Source organism: Nycticebus coucang, chromosome 6 (assembly GCF_027406575.1).
Source record: "Nycticebus coucang isolate mNycCou1 chromosome 6, mNycCou1.pri, whole genome shotgun sequence".
In the NCBI taxonomy this organism is placed as follows: Eukaryota; Metazoa; Chordata; class Mammalia; order Primates; family Lorisidae; genus Nycticebus; species Nycticebus coucang.
The window spans coordinates 114,693,348-114,709,809 of NC_069785.1; the positions used below are offsets into that span (position 1 = coordinate 114,693,348).

The 16,462-nt window shown below is 42.1% G+C and overlaps 1 protein-coding gene across 1 annotated transcript in view; it reads right to left on the reverse strand.

Moving 5' to 3' along the window:
• Window positions 1-726: 726 nt before the first annotated feature.
• Window positions 727-16,462, reverse strand: part of RDX (radixin) — a 96,263-nt gene continuing 80,527 nt past the window's right edge. The window contains exons 15-16 of the mRNA XM_053593164.1: window positions 4,138-4,233; window positions 727-1,341 (exon numbers count right to left, since the gene is read on the reverse strand). Of these exons, the coding sequence (XP_053449139.1) occupies window positions 4,167-4,233 (67 nt within the window). The 3' untranslated portion in view covers window positions 727-1,341; window positions 4,138-4,166. The remainder of the gene's footprint in view (window positions 1,342-4,137; window positions 4,234-16,462) is intronic.

A 16,462-nucleotide genomic window follows, 5' to 3' on the forward strand; every position in this document is an offset into this window, starting at 1 on the left:
CGAGTGAGTGATTTTATACCAACTTTCAAGGAGAGGCTTGAAATACAGCAATTTGATAAGAAACACAACAAAGTACGTGATCATCTTCTGAGTTATCACAATACCTGATCATCAATGATGTCACACAAATTATACGAGATTAATTTGAGAATAAGCATTCGTTGGTGTTAGACAATGTTCTATGTGCCTAATAACAATGATTTGCTTCTGTGCCCTGTAGGAGGTGGGCCCAGAGATGGGTTGTCCGTACAACAAGTAGACTTACTCAGTACCCTGGAAGAACCTCAGTGACAGACGGAAAACTATGTCATGTTGGCATATTTTGTGTGGTTTTTCTAAAAATCTTTAAGGGGTAACTTTGTGCCTAGCAAACCCCTGTCACCTAATTGCAGCACAGCACATACTTGAAGGGCATGAGAGTGACATTACAGTGCTGGCACGTGTCACAGACTGCCCAGTCCTCAAAGCTTCAAACCACCTCATACGCCAGGACTAGGACCATGGCATGAATCAGTAATGCTATTTCACCCCCTAGCTCTGTCACTGTGCTCTCCTCGACCCTCTTTCTCCAAACACTGGCCAACTCCGAAGTAACGCTTTGTGAAATCAGAGATTAGAATCTGAGATGGGACAGTGAGCCCCACCGGTCAGCAGGGCAATCCCTCCAGAACGTGTTTTCACTGCCTACCTCCAGGGTACAGAATCAAGTGGAAAGTAAAGCTCAGATTGATGTTAGAATGTATTTATTGCTACATTTATATACAATTATACAAACAGCCTAGAAGGGAAAAGGAATGTTGCATTGATTTCTTCTGCAGATTCCACAGATGTGTGCATGGGAACAGGGCTGGGCCCAACGGAGTTTGCTCTCGGTTCAAAGCCCAAAATAAATCACATACATTTTTTTGAAAAAATGGAAAATTCTTGGAAATCCTCTCCATAGCTTCCTTCTTATAGCTAGTCATGCAGAAAAAGAAATGGGTTTTCAGAAGCTACTGCCTTCCAGCATCTGTTTGGGGGACAGTGCCTTGAGGATGGGGTGCAACAGACGCCAGCCTGGTACTGCAGGATGCCATGTGAAGTCCTGGCCCATCTTGCTAAGGTCTGTCTATAGGAAAACCAATCGAGAAGGGTTTGGAGAGAGACAGGATAGCAAGAAAGGGGAAACCAGTGGTAAACCGAGACAAGGAGAGGACCCTCGGAAAGAGCCCTGGGTCAGGGAATGCTGGTCCACCCAGTTCCAGCTGAGAGTCCAGACTTTGGGGGAGATGCACATTCAGCACAGCAGGTAGGTCTGGGTATGTCCTATCCTAAGTCTCTCCACGTGTCAGCTGCTGGGACCTGCACGAAGACACAGAAGGAGAACGGGAAAGTCAGGCAGGAGGGAGACGGACTCAACCCAGACACCTGCATTACCATAAGGGCACTGAAAAAGGCATCTCGCTGAACAGCGTTCCACACTTTACAAGTTAATGTTTAGTTATAGTTGAGTTTATCATTGAATTATGAAGAGGAAGGAAATGTCGCTGAAGACATACAGATTGCACAAAAATAAAGGTGGGTCCACAAACACCACGTTCTGACCTCAGCCTGGCTACAATTATTTTTGGCCTCAAAAAGGAATCTAACAGGGCGGTGGCTCAGAGAAGTAGGGCACCGGCTCCATATGCCAGAGGTGGTGGGTTCAAACCCAGCCCCAGCCAAAAACTGCAAAAAAAAAAACAAAACTCTAACATAGTAGATTTTGCAATGTTCTGATCCAGAACAATGATGTGGATGTAAAATCTTAACATGAACATCCCCTTTCATGTCACAGTCACGGAAACCTTTGTGAGTCCCAAGAGAAATATTAACGTTGAGTGGCCTGTGGGCATGTGTGCCCAAGGAATGAGACCATGTTATTTACAGTAGCCCTGTCTGACCCACCTCAGGCCACTTCTTATACCAGGAATCTAGAATCAGATCTAACATGGCCTGCTCAGCTAAAACCAGCCCAGAGCATCAAAGAAAGAACAAAACCTGGGTATTTTCAGGGAGAAGCCTGTGGGTTTGAACTCCCCAGACTGTGGCAGCCTTCAGGACTGACTAGGGATTTGGATACAGTCTGGTCCCGAGGTTGTAGAGGTCCTATCCCTGAAGAAACCAGTCAGCTCTGTCTGGTTTAGAGGTCACCTCTAATTTCTTGCCACCATCATCCCGCAGGCCCAGCTGGTCACAAGGAAAACAGGATCACAGTGCATGGGAAGGAACCCTGGGGACAGTGGGGAAAGGACCGAAAACCACCCTGAAGCCACTCTCATCATTCTCAGGTCAGTAACATGATCAACTCTGGATGGTCCGGCAGTTCTTCCAAGGCTGCCAACTATGTGACATTTCAAGCTGGAGGTATATGGTGATTGCCAGCTCCCTTGATTCCTTCCTAAATTCATCTCTAGATAATTCAAAATCTCATTTGATCTTGACTTTTCTGGTGAGTCACGCAGAAACTTTCTTTTCCTACTTCTGATGACAATAGCTCAGAGTCAAACTCAAAGGGTTTGCTCTAAAAAGCAAGAACATTAATAGATGAAAAAATCATAAAACATCAGGCAAATTTTAATTTGGGGAATTTTAGAGTTACTTTAAATGAATTTCTACATTGGAAGAAATGGTTTAACGATCCATAGCTAAGACTAGTAGAGTTTGTGGCAATCTATGGAACATTGAGAATTTGCTTCAACCAATGATTTTAGCTCAAATATTAGGAATAAAACTAGCTGGATCCTATGAATTTTCGATCAGCTACACTCCTTTCAGTACAAGTGAGAACAAATGATGATGGATGTGTCACAGCACTTCAAGTGGATTTTGAAACAATAAAAGTGTTTCAGTGGTGTCACGAAATGTCGGAGAGATTCTTACGTGACCTCACACTCATTTCAGAACACTCTAAAATTCAAGGCCAAAAAGTAAGTTGTTTCTAAAAATTCCACACCTTACGTAACATCTCCCCCACTTTAATATGACCATTTTTTATGTCCATGAAAAAAATCTAAAAAATAATATGGCTACGATGGACATTTATTCCACATCTTAAAGTACTATCTCAAATACATTCACACAGAAAGTTCGGGGAACACAAGGATCCCTTTCAAGGTCTATAAGACAAAACCACATTGCCGTAATTTCTAAAAAAAATTTTTTTTTTTTAATTTCAGCTTGCTTGTTCATTCTTCTTCATTTGAGGTACTCTTTTTTTTTGTTGTTGTTGTTAATTTTCTTCTTACTCTGGCGATGCTCTTTCCCATTGCCTCTCCAGTAGCTGGGATTACAGACGCCCACCACAATGGCCAGCTGTTTTTGATGTTAGTAGAGACGGGGTCTCACTCTGGCTCATTGCTGCTCATACTGGTCTCCAACCTCTGAGCTCAGGCAATCCACCTGCCTTGGCCTCCCACAGCACTGGGACTACAGGCATGAGCCACCACGCCCAGCCCACATTGCCATGATTTTATTTAGAAATCAGATGGGTGGAATAGTCTATTCCAAAGAAATTAAAGAATTTTAAAACAACTTGTTATCATGGTAATCATGTTGTAAAGCTATTTTAAAATATCAAATTGAGGTCAGTACATAATACTGTATCTGCCTCATGAACCAATTATTTAATTCTTATACACAAAATACAAGCATAGAACTCCATTTTTAAATAAATCTGATTTTTTAAAAAGAGGAGGAAAACCTCCCAGCAGAACTGAGGCGTCATTTGTGGGAGTTTGTGCTGAAATACTCTTAATCTCACTCCTCATCGAGGAGGGATCCTTCACAAAGTAAGAGAATGCTCTAAAGCAGCACATCCAGTCAGTTCACTAATATTATAGGTAGAATCTTATTTTAATAAACTCTAGCTGGCCTCAACATTATTAAATTAGAGGACAGTGTTTTTGGTTGGCAAAGAGCTCAAGAGGTACAAACTACTGAGAAAGAATTGGAAGTGAAATCAGAGGCTGATGACGCGGGTTGCTCCTGGGCAGCTCCGCTCATCTGCCAATGAACAGATTCCGGTTTCTGGGGTCCCACCAGCCTCCTGGTAGTAGAAAGAGCAGCGGGTCTGATGGAAAGGTAGGCTAGCCCTGGCCACGACCACCTAGTACTTACCTAGTGAGAGAGGCGCCTTTTCCTAACTCTTACATTTGCTTTATGCTGCTTTGGCAAGAGCGCATCTGGAACAATGCATACAGTTTGGGTCCCCACCTTTCAAAAGAGACAATAAGAGGTTAGAAAACATTTAGCAAAAGAACTCAGAGAAGACCAAGTGGGAAGGGGGGACTGCCAGGAACCCCTGTCACCCGATGGCGTCGGTCCTGTTGGGTAACTAACTTGCCAAACAAATTTTCCTAATCTTTAACCTCTTTTCTTTCCTTTCTACCTTAGAAACTCCACTGTTCAGATGTGGAAATAAGAATATCTTTAAATCTCCCTTTTAAATTGAGGCTAGAATTCTAATAGCTGCAGCAACTCTGCACAAACAAATTAGTCTCACAAGAAAAATAGGTCTCAAAGCCATACCATCAAAATTTCATGTTAGACTAATGCTAATTACCAGGTTTTATATTTTATTTGGAGTTCCCTCTTGATTAATCTAGTCATCATTGAAGTTTCTTCCTGGTACCAACCAGATTAAGGGACCCAAGATAGTCTGTAGAGCCTACTCTGAAATCAATAGATGCTATGTTTGAATATGCAAATTCTCAGTATCTGTCCATGGAAAGACCAGGATGGGTTAAAACAAACAAACAAACCATGGAAACTATTTCCTCTGCAGCCACGTTGGCACTGCAGTGTTTAGAGATTAATTTCAGCCCTACTTTCCCTGTTCTGTCATCTTCAGCCGACTCACTTGTGGATTCTCAGCTATAACCCTTAGAGAGACCAAAAATGAAGTCATAATTAACAAAGAAATTGTTAAACTGGTTAAGCGTATCCATGAGTCAGTTCCCTGACTGGCGACAATGCTGCTTGTAGTATTTTCTACCCTTATGGGTGAAGAGACTGCAAATACAGTTATCAGAAGTCTCTTTCTTATACATAGGTACTACAAGAGCAGCTGCGGTGGGCTGTTGCCCATGAAAACCATGTTATAGATGCTAGTCCAGCTTCCAGGCAGTTGAATCCATAACGAAAACCGGGTCTTTGCAGTAAAATACAGTAGCAACTCCAAATTTGTCAAAGGTAGCACTGGAGAAACAAGGATATTAACAGTTTTATAATTGTTCTTTAATGCATGAGCTTGATGGTGAAGTGGGCAGAATTAATTACAAGTTGATTAAGTACTTAAAATTTAAGAACATTTTAAAGGAGGCTTGAAGTATTTGCAAGAAGAGTAGAAGAACTGGCACTTATTGTTTCGAAGGTCATTTCAAAACGTATAGCTGTATGTTTTTTTTCTATAGTCACTAATACTACTCTCCCTGTGGTTAACTGTGATTGGGGTAGATTTAGACTCACAAAAAGGATAAAAACAGAGAGAAAGAGAAAAAGAAAAAAGGGAAAATAATGTTCATGACTATACTGAAAAAATTTAGAAGAGCATGAGAAAGGAAGATGGGGAGTAAAGTGGATAATGTAAAACACAAGACAGAGAACAGGAGGATAGGGAGCTAGCAGAAAAAGTGCTTCCAGGCGCTTCCTTCACAAGGAGAGTGAAGAGGTTAAGTCGGAAATTTCTGAAGTCTGCCACCAGGTGGTGCCACGAGATCAGACTACAGTACTGCAAGTGCAGGCAGCAACTGCTGAAGGGGAGTGACGGAGTCACACGCTCATCAGACAGGCTGGGTATTCCAATAGAGGTGGCTCGAGATTGCACAGCACCAAGCTGTAGTTTAGAGTATATATCAAGTTACTTCAGGAATACAAGCATGGTTTAACATTAAGAAATCTATTTATCTGGTTCAGTGTTAATTTTTTAAAGCACAGACACGATTATCTCAATATATATAGAAATAGCCTTCGATAAATTTAAAACCTTTATAAGAAGGATTTTATCTAACAAATGCAATCAGTATAACCTAATTCCTTGTACCCTCAATGAATCCCAAACAATAAAAAAACCCTCCCTTTATTAAAAAAAAAAAAAAACTCTTAGAAAGATATATATATATATCTTTATCTATATATATGAGTTTCATTAGTCTAATAAAAGTCTGGCACCAAAACCTAAAGCAAAAATATGTCATGGCAAAATGTTAGAGTTGTTAGTTGTCCCTAATAAGTCAGAAACGAGACACCACTTATTCTAGCCAGTCAACTCAATAAGATCATCAAAGTTATATGGATTGGGAAGAAAGACTAAGAGCTTATTTGCAGAAGATGACTATGTAGAAAGCCCAAATGACTTTGCAAATAGTAATAAGAAATAAGATTTCTCAATTTAAAGTCAGCAAACAAAAATCAACTGCATTTCTCTATACCAGCCACAAATACTTTTCAAACATAACTCTTCAAAAGATAGCAAAAAATAAAATCCCCAATACATCTAATGAAGAAATCCATGATCTTAATGCAAAAATTCCAACAATTTTACTAAAAGGTATTGAGGAAGATATCAATAAATAGAAAGATTTAACATATTCATGATTAGAAATAATATGAGGTAGTGCCCGTAGCTTAGTGGGTAGGGCCCTGACGACATACACCCAGGCTGGCAGGTTCAAACCTGGCCCAGGCCATCTAAGCAACAACAACAATAACAACAACAAATAGGCTGGCATTGTGGCAGGCACTGGTAGTCCCAGCTACTTGGGGAGGCTGAAGCAACAGAATTGCTTAAGCCCAGGAGTTTGAGCTTGCTGTGAGCTGTGACGCCATAGCACTCTGCCGAGGACTGAACATAGTGAGACTCTGCCTCATAAAAAAAGAAAAAATAGTAATATTATATAGATCGAATTTCTTGGCGGTGCCTGTGGCTCAAGGAGTAGGGCGCCAGCCCCATATGCCGAGGGTGGCGGGTTCAAACCTAGCCCCAGCCAAAAAACTGCAAAAAAAAAAAAAAAAAATTCTTCCCACATTCACCTATTACTATGTTTCCAACAAAAAGTTCCCAGTTTTTCTTTCCACAAAATTTAAACTAATTTTAAAATGTATGTATAACAAAGGAACTAAAACTGGTCAGGAGTTTATTATAAAAACAAGTGGAGAAACTTGAAGAAAGCTAAACTAGAAGCCAAGACTTATTACAAAGCTAAGTCTGCAGTAATTAAGACAGAATGGTGTTGACATAGGGCTGGACATGCTGGTCAAGGGCACAAAACAGTGACGTGTATGTAGAAAGAAGTGGCAATACAACCAGGAGGAAACAGATGGATCTTCAAAGTGTCAAGACAAAATCCAAATAGAAAAAAATAAAATTGGATCCACACTTCATACCATACACAAAAGTTATTTCTAGAGGAACTAAAAAGTTTTCTCTTTCCGTTTATTCATTTATTTATTTATTTATTTATTTGAGATAGAGTCTTGCTCTGTCATCTGGATAGACCCATCATAGCTCACCACAGTCTCAAACTCTCAGGCTCAAGTAATACTCCTACCTCAGCCTCCCAAGTAACTGAGACTACAGGCGTGCACCGCCACACCCAGTTAAAATTTTTTGTAGAGACAAGTGTGTCCCAACTCCTGGCTTTAAGCTATCCTCCAGCCTCAGCCTCCCAAAGTGTCAGGATTATAGATGTGGCCACTGTGCCCAGCCTAAAGATTTAAATGTAAAAATTATCAAAGCTTTTAGAAGAAAACAAAAACCCAAACATTTACAAGAAAATATGGAGAATACATTTTCATGACCTTAAATGCGAGAAGAATTTCTTAAACAACACACACAGGAAAAATCCCTGCAAATCAAAAAATAATGAAAAGGTGAAAAGACAAAGTCACAACATAGAAGGAGAGCTCTATAAAACACTAAAGGTCCAAAGGTTAGTAACCACATATAAGGAAAGTTTCTGAATCAATTAGATCAAGATAAACAAATAAAAAACAGGCAAAGCCAAGATAGTCATTTCAAAGTAGAGGAGACACGAAAGGCTCATAAATGCAAGAAGAATTCTCAACCACAGCAGTAACCGGGAAAATGCAAATTAAAAGCACAACAAGATGCCATCTATGCTTACCAAATTGGCAGAATTTGAAAAGTCCAGTAATATCAAGTGTGGTGAAGAGGGGGGTATATCCTTACTTTGGGAAATAATTTGATGGTTACATAATGAAGCTGAAAATGTGCATACCCCACAGGTCTCTGTGATAGAAATACCATTGATCATCTTCTCTAGAAGACATGAACAGAAGGTAAGAAAGTTCTGTGGCTATATTGCTTATAACTGTTTTTTCAAGTATTAGAAATAATCCCAAATATCCATCATCAAAAGAACCAATAAATTATAGTACATTCATAAAATGAATAAACTCACAGGAGTGAAAGTGAACGAACTACAGCTACGTGCATCAAAATGGTTGTGCATGTGTGTAATAAAACTTTTTATGAGGTTCATACACATGCAAAACTAGACATTCTATCACTTGTGGATACAAACACAGATAGTAAAAGCAAAGGAAAGGATAACGAGATAGAGGAAGAACACGGATGGCAAAGTTTCTGGCAATATATCACTTTTTAAGCCAATAGATAAGTATCTATTGTGTATATAGATTATATATTCCTTCATTTGTATTTCCCCTAGGCACATATCTTTCCTAATACTGTTGTAGAACACTCTAGTTTTCAAGTGTTTAAAACAGAAAATGATGGAGGAAAAATACTACCATAGATAGGGAAGTTATCAATTTGGTTCCCATTATCTTTGGTCTTTATACCATTCAAATATTAAAGTTCTCAAATAAACCATCCATGCAGAGAAGTCAGTCGTTACTCTAAGGACACTGAATAAAAGAAGTAACTGTTATTTGTACTGTGTTGGGTGCTCTCATCGCTTGTACTCAATGATTCTCAAAGTGTCCCAAACCTCACTTGTTGGAAATGCAAATTCTTGGGCCCCTGGCAGACCTACTGAATGGGAAATCTGGGGAGGGCCCTCTCCAAACTGTGCTGTAAGGAGACGTCTAGGCGATCCTGATGGTGCTGTTTCAAGCACCACTGCTGATGATTTTTCAGACGTATGAGAAAATCCCTTCATTACAACAAAATAAGACTGCTGTTAGGATCACATCAAAATTCTACAGAGTTGAGAAAGCCACACCCTGGCCCTTGAAAGAATATACTTCTTTCTACTTCCTAAATCCTTCAACTTAGGGGTCAGCAAACGGACCAAATCCAGCTTCTCATCTGTTTTTGTACAGACCATGATTTAAGAGCACTTTCACATTTTTCTTTTCAAATCATGGGAAGAATATTTTGTGACATCTGAAAACCATATGAAATTCAGATGGGAGTGTCTATAAAGTTTCACAAGAACACAGGCATGCTTATTCATTTATATACGCCTACACCTGCTTTAGAGTATAACGGCGAAGTCACATTAACTATTGACAGAGAAGATTGGACCTGCAAAGTCAAAAATACTTAGTATCCAGACCTTTTCAGAAAGGTCATTTGCTCTAATTTCATAGCTAGAATCTACTAATCCAAAAGCAAAATACCATTATGGGCAATTATAGCGATTTTCTCTTAAATAAAATGCATTTTTTTGGGCGGCGCCTGTGGCTCAGTCGGTAAGGCGCCGGCCCCATGTACCGAGGGTGGCGGGTTCAAACCCGGCCCCGGCTGAACTGCAACCAAAAAATAGCCGGGCGTTGTGGCGGGCGCCTGTAGTCCCAGCTACTCGGGAGGCTGAGGCAAGAGAATCGCTTAGGCCCAGGAGTTGGAGGTTGCTGTGAGCTGTATGATGCCACGGCACTCTACCCGAGGGCCATAAAGTGAGACTATGTCTCTACAAAAAAAAAAAAAAAAAAAAAAAAAAAAATAAAATGCATTTTTCATTTTAATTCTATAGACAAAAATCTAATAATTTAAAGATGGGCGGTACCTGTGGCTCAAAGGAGTATGGCGCTGGCCCAATATGCCGGAGGTGGCGGGTTCAAACCCAGCCCCGGCCAAAAACTGCAAAAAAAAAATCTAATAATTTAAAGAATCATAAAGTAAGTCAAATCAGATCTATTTTTATCTACAAAGTAAGTCAATCCAGATAGAGCAACTGGAATGTGCTTAATGTGTTAAATGTGCTTTTTCTCTCTCTTCAAATATTCTAATAAGTGACAACGAGTCGCCTGGTGAATTTACATGAAGTACTGTACCGCATTCCATTCTGAAAACTAACTTAAATGGGGCACCTGCCTCACGGACCCCCTGCCAGATCAGGCAGTGTGGCCACCTTCCTTCCTGTCACTCCTCCTCGTGCTGAGACTCACCAGAGCTGCCTTCTCTCTCATCCTCAACCTCTGGCTTCTTCTCCAGCCTGATTCAGTTTGTATCTCTGAGTCTCTCTCATTGAGTTCCTGAAATATTTCACTCAACACCCATGTGTGTCCAGAAAAGCCTATTTTATGCACATTTATCTTTCACTTTCGTCTGTGTATCTAAGAGCAGACCCTCCTTTGGTTTTGAGGGCTTTAACAGTCAATAAAAAGAAAAGAATGCTTTCTCTCCCCCACAAGAGTAAATCATATATTTTCACCTTTAAGCCGTGTTCATCTCATCTTGAAAATGGAGCACTAAGGTCTGTACAGGTGAGAGTTTCTAGCCCGCATGAAACTGGTCTTCAGTTTTGTGGATCTGATCTCTGTTCAACTTAAAGCATTTTCCCCTGACCTCCAAATCAATAGACATTCATTTTGAGTTATGCAGATAAAATAACCCTCCAAACAGCATGTGAACATGTCTCAACTGGCTTGAAACTGGAAATGTGTTATGGAGTCAAAAGGACGTGGGCTTCTACTTTGAAGAGAACTAAAATCCAAATGGGGTCTCTGCCACTATTGTTGTCTTTAGGCTGGTTACCAAACGGTAAAATAAAATAATACACTTACCTTCAAGAGCCCTTGCGGCCTTTATGAGATCTTCGTGTGGATTAGGGGAAGGTGCTCTTTCCTCCACAGGAGCTGCCCCGTTCGACCCCAGGGTACCTAGATTATTCTGTACAAACCACATTTGCACTCTGCCCCTGGACCTCTGTCTCTCAAACTTCTACTGAATCTACCCTTTTTTCAGCTTAACTATGGCAGTAATGTTTTTGTCCCCAGGCCAGACTACTCAGTGGACATTTGGCCTAGATCCTGCAGGCTTCTTGGAAAGCTCCCTGTGATCTGGCCCCTTTCCAACTTCATCTCACATTCCACTGTCCTCAGGCTCACCCAGCCCCGGACATGCTGCCCTCTGTCTTGTCCTTAGACAAGTCAGGCCCTTTCTGGCCTCACAGACTTCGTGTGTGCCCCCTCTACCTGGAACATGTTAAAGAGAAGACTGTGAGTTGGTGTCCAGTGGGCTCCTGCACGTGGGCAGATATACCTTGTTCAGCTTGCAAATTTCTTTTGGAAATTTTTGAAGTAGCTGACATGTAAAATTTGGGTGACTTCTGGGCGGCGCCTGTGGCTCAAAGGAGTGAGGCGCTGGCCCCATATGCCGGAGGTAGTGGGTTCAAACCCAGCCCTGGCCAAAAACTGCAAAAAGCAAAACAAAACAAAAATTTGGGTGACTTCACATAAACATTACATTTGAACTTGAATATAATATCTTAGAATGCTCTCCTTCAAAAGCCAGCTTCTGGCTTCTCTGGGAAGGTCCGAATTTCTAACTACTGGGCCTCCTGCATCTGTGTCCACGGACAGGAGACTCCTGGGCGGAGCAGTTCCCAGCAGGCCACCAGCACTCGCTTTCTCTCTCCAGCCTGGGCATCTACCCTGTTTCCCTGAAAATAAGACAGTGTCTTATTTTAAGGTGTGCTCCCAAAGATGCGCTAGGTCTTATTTTCAGGGGACGTCTTATCTTTCCTGTAAGTAGGTCTTATTTTCAGAGGATGTCTTATTTTCGGGGAAACAGGGTACCAACTTGATTTCAATATAGGATGAAGGGAAGCCAGGCTTCTGCCCTTCAGGCAACTCACAGGCCACCTCCGCAAAGAGACTTTTTCTGACCCTCTTGTCCCTGATCATATTTTTTTCTAACTCAACTCCCCGTGTCTTTCATAGTTTTAAGTGACTAAAATAATTGCTTTTATAGTTAAGAATGGTTGAATATTGGCAATTTAAGATGACTCAACCTGATATTATAATTTGTCTTTTTTAACATAAAAGACCATGGAAATTTTGCCTCTTTTTAATTATTCTTACTGGTGTTTGTGTATTTCCTTGAAAGTCAGTTCATTAGGGCAAAAACGTAGTCTTCAGTTCTTTTTGCAACCTACTTCATAAAAAATTCTGATTGACTAGGACATGGCAGCAGGCACTAGTCACTGAAATACAGTAGAACCTCCATAGCTGAGCACCTCCCGGCACTGACCACCTCCTTAAGTTGATCTACTTTTCATAGACTGGATGTGCACCACATGTATGTATCAGCACAGCAGGCCTAGCTCCTGTGCTGACCACCTCCATATGTTGACCAGTTTGTTACAGTCCCTTGGGTGGTCATCTTACAGAGGTCCGACTGTATTTGAATGAATAAATTAAAGGACTCCTCCCACCAAAAGTTCCTTAGCAGCTACAGAACATACATGAAGTCCTCCCTAACCTCGCCTGAGGAAAGTAACCCAGCTGTAAGTAGACCTTCCAGGGGCAGCCTACTCAGCACTGCCCCATACTCAGCTGGCCCTGGCCTCAGTCTCAGACCACTTCTGCATGCACAGCTGGTTCCCCTGGTTCTAGCAATGGCAATCACTCCTAAGGTGTGCTGCACTCTGGAACCCCTGTGTGAACCCTGTTGAGACCACTACTGAACATCAGTGGAGATGTTCCCTCCGAGGTAACTGCTAACAGCTGCAAAAACTTCTTCAGCCATGCTGATGTCAGCAAGAGGTGGGTCACGCCCCAGCCCTTCCTATGCCTGTGAACTTGTTTCACTGTCACAATTATTTAACTCTTCCGTTTCTTCCTCCTTCCTCTAGAGCAGCGGTTCTCAATCTGTGGGTTGTGACCCACAGGAACTGTATTGAAGGGCCACGGCATTACGAAGGCTGAGAACCACTGCTCTAGGGGATGTATTAAATTATCTGTGAACACTCAGAGCTTAATTTTAGGCATCTAATAAATGTTTAATGAATAAAGAACATTATTTGAACGGATGAGATCAATGAAGTGCCACACAGAACAGATTTACTCTGGATGGTAAATATGGGAGCTGAGTTTCCCTTCCCTGGGCTTCATTTCCCGGACTTGAGCAGGGATGTTTGGGGTTCATGCCCACGCCTGTCAGCTTTAGACATCTGGGCTTGGCATGAGACTGCTAGAGACGGCATTTTCCTGTTCTTTGGAGCATAAGAATGATATGTAGGTCTGTGGAAAACTTTCCAGAAGACACTGTACAGTTAAGCTAAGTGATAATTATTCTAATTCCAAAGAAATTGCTCTTTTTAATAATTTTCTTGTTGACAAAACCAGTGTACATTTTAAATATTGTAACAGACCTCGCTCTTCTGTGCGGCACTGTTGGTCACATTCTATCCAACTTTGTGTCCTGTTTGTGAGGTTCTCTCTCCTGAACACATTCCTCTGGCTCCGGCAGTGCCTCAAGCTGGTGCGAACCACTGTGTCTCTCCTTACACTTTCCCCTTGGGAAGTTTCATCTGACATTCTACCAGCATTCCAAACTCAAATGGTCCAGAGATGACATCACAGGCGCACCCAAACCTGCTTCAGTCCTCTAGGATTTTGTGGCACCACCTTTGAATCTCAAACAGTCTGCGTTTTCCACACAAGTGGGCCATTCCAGCACACGCCATGTCTTTCTGTGCCTTGATGTACTTGCACATCAGCTCCTCCTCTCTGCACAGCTTTCCTGTCCTCGCCCCCCCGAGTAAGAACAACTCAGCCTGAAAGGTTTGGCTCAGGGGGCACCTCTGCAGGAAGCTTCAGAAAGGGAAAGGCCATGTCACGTGCCTTTCTGCTGAGCTCCCAGAACTCATCTGTCTCTTCATTTAACAAACACTGAGCATCCCCGGTGTCCAGGCACCGCTCTCACCACACGGAGCACACACCAGTATAAAATCCCTGCCCTCCTGGGGAGCTTACATCCTAGTGGGAGGAGATAGGCAGTTAACAAGAAAATGACACATTTTTAAACACCTATTTCCTAAAATAATAGGTAAAATATGCAGCATGCTATATGGTAAAGCTATAGAGAAAAAGAAAATGAACGGGTAAAGAATACTGAGGAAGGTGTAATTTTAAATAGGAGAGTAAAAGGAAACCTCACTGAGGTTACATTTAAGCAAAATCCCAGAGGTGGCAAGGTAGTAAATCATAGTCAAGCATTCTGAGCTGAATAACAAGAGTTGGACTGGATGGTTTAAAGAGTAACAAAGGAGTGTGACTTGAATGTAATGAGAAGGAGAAATCAGCAGATGGCGCTCAAGAGCTGCAACAAGGGATGAGATCAGGTCAGGCCGTGGACGGGCCACAGCAAAGAACATGCTCTTCCTCTGAGAAGCCTCTGGAGACTTTTGAGCATAAGTGACATGACCTGACTTACCTGTTCAAGTTGCCATCTTAAAGGACTGTAAAACAGCAAGGGAGAAATTAAGCAAATAGTACAGGAGGCTCTTGTGTTGATCCAGAAGCCCCTGGGCAGACCTGGGCGCTGGGCTGTGGTGGATGCATGAAGCGGTCAGACTCTGGACATGTACCATGTTCTGAATGCTGGGCTGACAGATCTGTGACTGGACTGGCTGCTGGTTATGAGAGAAAAATGGAGTCACAGATGTGATCGAGGTTTAGGCCTCACTAACTGGAAGGAGGGACTTGCCAGTCACTGACCAAGAAGAGACTGAAGCAGGCGCGTGTTTCAGGAGGGGAGTCCCGTGTGGTGAGAGGTGAGTGTGAGATGTTCACTAGACCAACATGGAGATGGCATGTGCAGGGCTGGACACGGACATCTGAAGTCCAGGGGAAATCTGTGGGTGGAGCCCTGAGCATTTCTAGCGGGTTTGAAGCAGAGACACTGGATAAGTCAGTAAGAGATCCGCCTGTGGACGGGGAGGACTGTGGCCTGGGAAGCTGCAACAGGAGGAGGCTGAGGAGGGAATCTCACGTGACTCCTTACACACAAACGCACGTACACCTTTCATCTACTGGAAGAAAACTATAAACCGTTTACCACCTAGGACAGACCTCATCTTTTTTACCTCTATATACTTAGCACAGGGCCTGGTAACAAACATGTGGAGCAACACCTTCTAAGAGAATCACAGGTAATATGCCTTACAAGGCAAACGAAAGGCATTAAAAACAGAATCCAAAGGACTTACATACAAAACCAAAAGTATCATGAAAGACAAAATGACAGAAGTTACTATTTGCACCTTCGATATGCCAAAAGCTATAAACAAAGTATCACATGTTCATTCCTAGAGTCACTGCTCATAAGAACAACAGTGTCACCCCTTGCATAGAAAAGAAAATGTAGGCTTACCGCAGCTGGGTGGTCACAGACCTGGAAGTGGCTAGGCCAGGATTCAAACCCCATTTGGGAACCCAAAACTCATGCCATCGCCTCTTCCTTAGGCTGCCTCACATCTACCCCAGGCTCTCTGCATACTCATCAGACTATGTAGCTAATGTACTCTGATAAAAGCCGGGATCTAAAAATGGAGTATATGCATAGTATGGAGTACTGTTCAGTCATTAAAAAATGGCAGTCTAGTATTTTTTTTTTTGAGAGAGAGAGAGTCTCACTCTGTTGCCCTGGGTAGAGTGCCGTGGCCCCACAGCTCACAGCAACCTCGAACTCCTGGGCTTGAGCCATCTTCTCACCTCAGCCTCCCGAGTAGCTAGGACTACAGGCACCTGCCACAATGCCTTGGCTATTCTATTTTAAAAGGCTGTCAATGTAATGATGTTATGAAAGGAATGCTGACATGCAGATAGGATGGTGTGATTTTTATTCCCTTTTCTATAAAAACATGTATTCCTATATAAAATAGTTATTCTGGTTTTTTTTTGTAGAGATGGGGTCCCACTCTTGCTCAGGGTGGGTGGTCTAGTATCTTTTGGGACAACCTGGAGGGAATTGGAAGTCATTCTTCTAAGTGAAACATCACAAGAATGGAAAACAGACATACGTACTCAGTACCGGATTGGAACTATTGATTGCCACTTAAGGGCACATATGGAAGTAAATTTCAATGGAAATCAAACTGGGGAGGGGGGGATAGGTAAATTCTCGGCTATTGGGTACAGTGCACACCATCTGCACGATGGGCAAACTTACGTGTAGAACTTTGACACAATCTGTACAAAAGCGAAGTATGTAAACAAAACGTGTGTA